The sequence below is a fragment of the Mercurialis annua genome, linkage group LG5 (assembly GCF_937616625.2).
Source record: "Mercurialis annua linkage group LG5, ddMerAnnu1.2, whole genome shotgun sequence".
In the NCBI taxonomy this organism is placed as follows: Eukaryota; Viridiplantae; Streptophyta; class Magnoliopsida; order Malpighiales; family Euphorbiaceae; genus Mercurialis; species Mercurialis annua.
Genome location: NC_065574.1, coordinates 23,957,869 through 23,964,820, shown reverse-complemented (window position 1 = coordinate 23,964,820; position 6,952 = coordinate 23,957,869). Strand labels below are relative to the sequence as shown.

The 6,952-nt window shown below is 42.4% G+C and overlaps 1 protein-coding gene across 1 annotated transcript; it reads left to right on the top strand.

Moving 5' to 3' along the window:
- Positions 1-2,211: 2,211 nt before the first annotated feature.
- Positions 2,212-3,057, top strand: LOC126681740 (uncharacterized). Its single transcript, XM_050377290.1, has one exon. It carries the CDS (start codon positions 2,212-2,214, stop codon positions 3,055-3,057), a length of 846 nt encoding a protein of 281 aa, XP_050233247.1.
- Positions 3,058-6,952: the final 3,895 nt, after the last annotated feature.

Genomic DNA, 6,952 nt, shown 5'->3' with positions numbered 1-6,952 from the left:
CAAACATTTAGCATTTAGGACTCTACCATTTTCATCACAGACCCTTTCAAAATGATCCAGACAAGAGACCTACTTGTCATTTGCCTCCTCTTTCTTGTTTGGGGATTTCCCTCTGCAACAGGCACAGATTGAGGGACATTTGTGCCCTCAACCATCAACGACGCAACAACACCATCAGGAGCAGGACTGGGAGCAGCATTGCTCTCAGTCCCAACTGCATGAACTGTGGGCATCTACAATCAAGAAACAAACATAAGTTAGTATCTAATAAAACTTACAAGTATACAAATACAACATATGAAACTTATGAAAAAAATACAAAAGTAACAGGCATGAAAGCTTACCGTTGAGTTCATAGTCATTTGCAGGGTGCAGAGCAACAAGAAAGGGATTAAATGTCAGAGGCAGATAACTTTTGGGTCCAACAGAATCAAAGGGAACAAATTTTGCTTCCACCAGAATAAGATCAATGCTTCTACCACTTGAGTTCTCAAAAAATCAGAAAAACTATGCATTAGACACAACACAAACATTTACAGAAGTTCATTGCATAATAAAACATATTGAAAAAGAATTAGACTTAACAAGACTCACCCTTTTCAATCTGGAGTCAAATGAATCGTTGCTCAAACATTATATCAAAGGGAATCAGATCCAGCACCAAACATACAACACAAGAACCAAAAGACATGAAGAACAACTTAGTCACAAACCCAGAAGAAATCACCAGCATGAACTTCAACGTAAAAGAAAAAGATAATCCCTACACTCACCGATTAATCTGTTCTTCGTAATAGAAAGATATCAACGGTCAGAAGATAGATCCAGGTTCCATAAGCACGAAATCACGAAGAATCAAACAAAAACAGTAAGATGAAGGAACTTAACCCAAACAGAAATCAAACAAATACATTAAATCCCATTCAAAATACTTACCGATGATGTTATACATCATGCATGTTCCTTCAGGAGAGAACGAAGGTTAAAGGATATGAAATACAACATCAATCGAGATCTAAAAAGGCTAAAAACGTTGAATATGTCTAAATAAAACCTCAAAACACTTGCTTAATCGAACTTTTAGAGGAGAAAGCATTGTTGTTATGTTGTATTCTTACTTAACAGTTAGGGTTTGAAAGGGTCGAGTGAAGAAAATCGCAGAGAATGGAGGCGAAGGGTTTGGGATTTTCAGAGAAAAGAAGTCTCTCGAAGATGTAGAGAGAGAAGGTAGGCGGTTCAAATGATTTAGGGTTAGGGTTTTTTTTAAGAGGGATATAAATACCCTACACAAAACGCAGCAGATTTGTGTAGGGTTAACTCGAGCTTCACACGTGCAGGGCCAGACACACGTGACTCGCTCCCCTCTCAAAACGACGCCGTTTTGTGGTTCGGTTATTCGGTTAAATCGGTGGCCATTTACCCAAAACCGAATTGATTATCATAAATCGAAAAAAACACCCTTTGCAACCCAAACTGTGCCGTTTTACGTGAAACTGCCAAATTCAATTTAATAATTCAGTTTAATTTGATTTGTTATTCGGTCCAATTCGATTTATGCACACCCCTAATTATAAGAAAAGTTGGCTTCCATATAAAATATATTTTATGGATGCATGGACAAAAAAGTCCACTTATTTTGGCAATCGAGTGACTTCAAAAGCTGAAGGTGCACATTCTTTATTGAAAATGTATATTCTAGTGTCAACGGGGAACTTTCGTGAGGTAAAAAAATAAAATTTGTCTCGCTGTAAAGAACTAAATCCATGAGATAAATGTAAAATTTGAAAGTGAAAAGATAAGAGTTCCTCTTGATTGCTTAATTCCCCTTTCTAATGAGTTAGTGAGACGTGTATCTCATTTTTCTTTGGGAAATCTCTATAAACAATATGAGTTAGTTCTGTCGAATTCTATTTCTATATGTACTGATTTCTAAGACAATGGAACTTCTTTGTGCACATAAAATGATTTTAATTATGGTGAATAAAGAAGTATTGCATCTTGAAGATCTACTACCTGAGCCGAGGGTTGACGGACACAAAAATTCGCTATACAGATATAGAAAAGATGTGTCTGTGCTTGTACTTCACATGTTGCAAGCTGCGATACTACATGCTGCCAGTGGTGGTGTACGTACTATCCCAGACCGATATCATTAAGTATATTTCATCAAAACCGTACTTAAGAAATCGGATTGGGAAATGGGCGATTGCGATGTTCGAATTCACATTAGTGTATGTGCCCCAAAAAGCAGTGAAAGGACAAGTATTGGCAGATTTCTTGGCCGATCACCCTGGTATCACCCTCAGGGAGGAAACGATTAATTTTTGTGACATTGACATATGGGAGATGTGGTTCGACGGGTCCAGGACGAGCCAGGGGGCAGGTGCCGGAGTACACATCATCTCACCCCTGGGGGCATCTTACCAATTGTCATTCAGATTCCAGTTTGAATGTACCAACAATCATGCAGAATACGAGGTCCTAATATTCAGTCTTGAGATTTTAGCCGAGCTGGGGGCAAAGGCGATCAACGTAAAAGGCGATTCTTTGTTGGTCATCAAACAAGTGATTGGAGAGTTCAAATGCGAGTCCGAGTTATTAATAAGATACTGCAATAAGGCAAGACACTTGATCGAAGGGTTCCAGGATACGAGGGTAGAATATACCGAAAGGGCCGATAATGGTGTCGCGAATGACTTGGCTCAGCACGGTAGTGGATACAAGGTAAATCTCCAGTTCGATGCGATAGAAAGAGAAACGCCGAATCTCCACACTAGGGGCATCACCATCGATGAGAAGAAATTTTCTATCTACCAGCTGGATGTTACCCAAGATTGGAGGGCCGAGCTCATGAATTGGTTCGAAAAGCCAGATCCCACGAATAGAAGGTTGAGAACTTTAGCCCTCAATTACGTTGTATTAGCCGGCGAGTTATACAAGAAAGGTTTCGAAGGGCTACTCTTCAGGTGCATCGGCCCAAAAGAAGCAATGCTTACGATGGCCGAGGTACATGAAGGAATAGCGGGCGATCACCAGGAAGGCCCTAGAATGCGATGACTGATCCATAAATACGGATTTTATTGGCCGAAGATGGAACAAGACTGCATAAGATATGCCAAGGGGTGCGAAGCTTGTCAGAAATGTGGTCCGATACAGCATGTCCCGACCGAAGAACTTCACTCTATTATTAAGCCATGGCCATTTACAGGGTGGGCAGTCGACCTAATAGGGAAGATATATCCTGGCTCGTCAGATGGTCATACCTTTGTAATTATCGCCACTTGATATTTCACCAAATGGGTCGAAGCCAAGCCCTTGAAATCGCCGACGCAAGAAGCTGTGATAAATTTCTTCAAAGAATACATCGTCCACCAACACGGGTTACCTGAATCAATAACCACAGATCAAGGGACGATGTTCACAGGAGGCGATATAGTTTGGTGGGCTTCTCAAATGAAGATAAAAATGTTACACTCTACACCATACTATGCGCAAGCCAACGGACAGGCCGAAGCCACGAACAAGGCTATCAAGCTTATAGTTCAAAAGATGATTGAAGAAAACCCAAGACAATGGCATGTTCTTTTGTCAGAAGCAGTTTGGGCGAACAGGACCAGCCAGAAGTCGGTCACCGGGACTTCGCCTTTTCGATTGGTGTATGGCTATGATGCAATGTTGCCTATGGAGCTTACTGTTATGTCTACTCACCGGAGATACCAGAGTAAATTATCCAAGGACGATTACTTTGACAAGATGTAGATAGACTCCTTGAACCTCGACGAGGATAGACTAGCCGCGCTAGACCACCTTGAAGCCCAGAAAAGAAGGGTTGAAAGGGCGTACAATAAGCGTGTAAAACCCAAGTCATTCGCTGTAGGCGATATGGTACGGAAAGCGCTCCAACCTATTGGCCACAAAGACAGGCGACTTGGAAAATGGAGTCCGAACTGGGAAGGTCCGTTTATCGTAACCACCAAGTTGACTGGTGGGGCATATGTTTTGGCTAATATAGACGGAGAAGAACACGATAGGGCGATCAACGGTTAGTTCCTTAAAAAATATGTCCCTAGCTGTTGGGAGAACATCGACCGACGGCTATTTGGAGCCGACGAGGAGTAACGATGCCAAAAAACCTTCGCCGAACGTCCTAAGTCAACAAGTGTTAATATAAAATGTGGAACATTTGGCGTTTCAGAAAACCGATGCTTACATATTTGATGTAATTTCGGTTCTTCGTTGTTATAGTTTTGAGTTTTTTCAACGGGTCCTCCATTTTTCTCAAGCATATGTAATGATTTATCATGAAATAAATTTTATTATCGGACTAATTGTAGACCGATAACGCTATGATAACAGGAAAACAGCATCGCAATAAGCAATAGTAAAACTTTCGACTACTTGGCCGATTAATATACGAAATTAATCATCGTTCATATTGAAACAAGATACGGCCACCAGGCCGATCAAAAAGGTGCTAATATTCAAAATTATTACAAAGTAAAAAATTGTTCTGAACTTAGAATTATTAAAAGTGGCTGAAGATATCGCCTATCTCGCTACGAACAGTACTGAAAGCTTTACGGGCATCCTCCACCTGCGGCTTCATCTTCGCAATATTCTGCTTCAGAGTATTTCGGCTCTTTTTGACGTCGATACCTTGAAGCAAGCTCTTGTCCATGGAAACCTCCAGCTCGCCTATCTCTTTTTCTTCGGCATCTAGCTCTTGCTTTATAGCAGGAAGTTGATCTTGGAGCGTTTTTGCACGATCGCGACGAGTGGTAAGGGTCACAATGGCCGACTTTACATGGACTTTTAGCGTTCCCAATTGCTCTTTGGCCTCGGCCTCCTGGCTCGTTAGCTTCTCGGCTTCTGACTGGACCGACGCCAATTCATCGTGGATCTTCTGGAACGCCGGTAGTGAATCTGACAGTTTCTCCATAGCTCCGAGGGCTTTTTCATTAAGTACTTCTGGTGGAGCGTCAGCCAGCGCGGTAGCAGCCTTCTTCAGCTTCTCAACATCTACGGGCGATTTGAAAATAGTAATCCCTTGAGTTTTCATCGCCGAGATGACATCCAGATGATCGCCCCAGTTATCAGAAAGACCACTGTTCACTTCCACGTTTAGCTCGATCTCTATGGGGAATACCTCTTCTTCGCTGTCCGAGTCCAAGAATGCAGCCGCTTTCGCTGCCACGTCTTCTTGTTCGGTCGGAGTTAAAGGGATCTGCCATGTTTGCCCACAATAGAATATCAGCTGCTAGGCGAGAATTTAGAAAAGGAAAGATTAAAGAACATACCTTAGTTTTTGCTTTCGCATTGAAATTGAGGTATTCTGAGGCCAAGGGCGATAGCAGTTGAGGGGTTTCCATTCGCCTCATAATCTCCGAGGCATTAGGGGTCTGAGAACTCGTAGCCAACGACGTAAGTGTGTTCCCCTCGCCTTCGGTCGGATGAGAATCGCCAGTAAGCGGGATCTCGCCCTCAACTTGCGTATCGCCCCTCGAGGACGAATGGCAACTCCGAGACGGAGTAGCAACTGGGGAAGGATCAAACAACGACGACCCTTTCCTCTCGGCCGGTGATTTGACAGCTTTGTCTTTCGGCTCAGTTCGACCCTTCTTCGGTTTCGGCTCGTTGGTAGAAGTCTTTACAGGTCTTCTCTTTTTTGACTTCTTCGCTGCGGGATTTTCCTCCTCATCGTCGTTGTCCCAGTTGTCCTCCTTCACGAAATGAGGAATGCCAACTGATAGACATAACAGTTAGAAGATTTATAAACTAAAAGGCCAAACAAAAGTAAATATCGCCTATACCTGGGATTTTTTGGTAACCGATGCGCACCAGCTCACTAATGGCCTCTTCGTCAGGTGGACATCGGATGCCAGTATAGGTCACCCCCAAATTAGTTAAATCTACATTAGACTTTTCTGACTTAGGCTTAGGTTTTTTAATTGGGGTGATCGTAGTCATGTTACATTTGGGGACAATCGGTGATTTATACTTAAATTTTAGCCGAACTTTTTCTAAAAAGAGTTGATAGGGCAGGTGTTTATATTTTTCCTCCCAAATTTTATCCCATTTTGCATAGAAATTTTGTCGAGCTATTCTCCTATGTTGTTGCATTTTTAAGTTCATTCTTGGGCGATCTAAAGGGTCGAATTTGAATTTATAAAAACGTTCAAAGCGGGAAATTTCAAAGTGATAACCAATAATACATGTGAAAGTTTGGCGTTTCGGAGCCTGCAAAAGAAATAAATCGGCATGAGTAGGTTTTCTGTTTAAAGGAGGTAAATCAAAATTATGAAGTGAAAGAATTTCTTTAGGTGATAGGTCAAAAGAGGTATGGACGATGGAGGTCCACCAGTTGGTGAATTCCGGAGTACAGGAAGGAGAAACTATGGGCGAGATAGTTCGGATAGGGGAGGAATATAAGCTTTGTTTAGGTGAATGACGTATTGAAGGTCGGTGTAATTTTCTATTGAAGCTCTGTGGTTCCCGCGATTATTGAAGGCGATCAATAAAGGACAGGGAAGGCCTTGGCAGAATCCAAACTGGAGAGACACAAAGTTCGGGCAATAAGGTTCTATTCCTCTACGGTCATAGTCAAGACCAGCTATCAGGTTTCTGGATTTAAGGGCGATTCCCCAATAAGGACCACCGAGTTTCAATCTGGGATCAGCTTGTATGGCTTCATCCATATCTTCTATGTCCCATCCGGCGAATAACCAAGAGGGTGGATAAGTGAGTTGTAGAGCAGGACACATCAGTTCGGGCGATCTGATGGCATGATTATTGAAGACTTGTAGAACGTCATGTACATGGGGAAGGCGAGTCCCAGCTGAGATCAGTTGAAAGCCGCACAATTCGGCCTTTATGGGTGGACCGACTTCGAAAAGCTCTGGAAAGTATAGGGCGAGCCATAGTTGAACGATCCATAGAGGACCTCCTGGGCATT

Bases quoted from the DNA above. Each gene is read 5' to 3' on its own strand.
- LOC126681740 (XM_050377290.1), top strand. From the start codon at position 2,212: ATGTTCGAATTCACATTAGTGTATGTGCCCCAAAAAGCAGTGAAAGGA.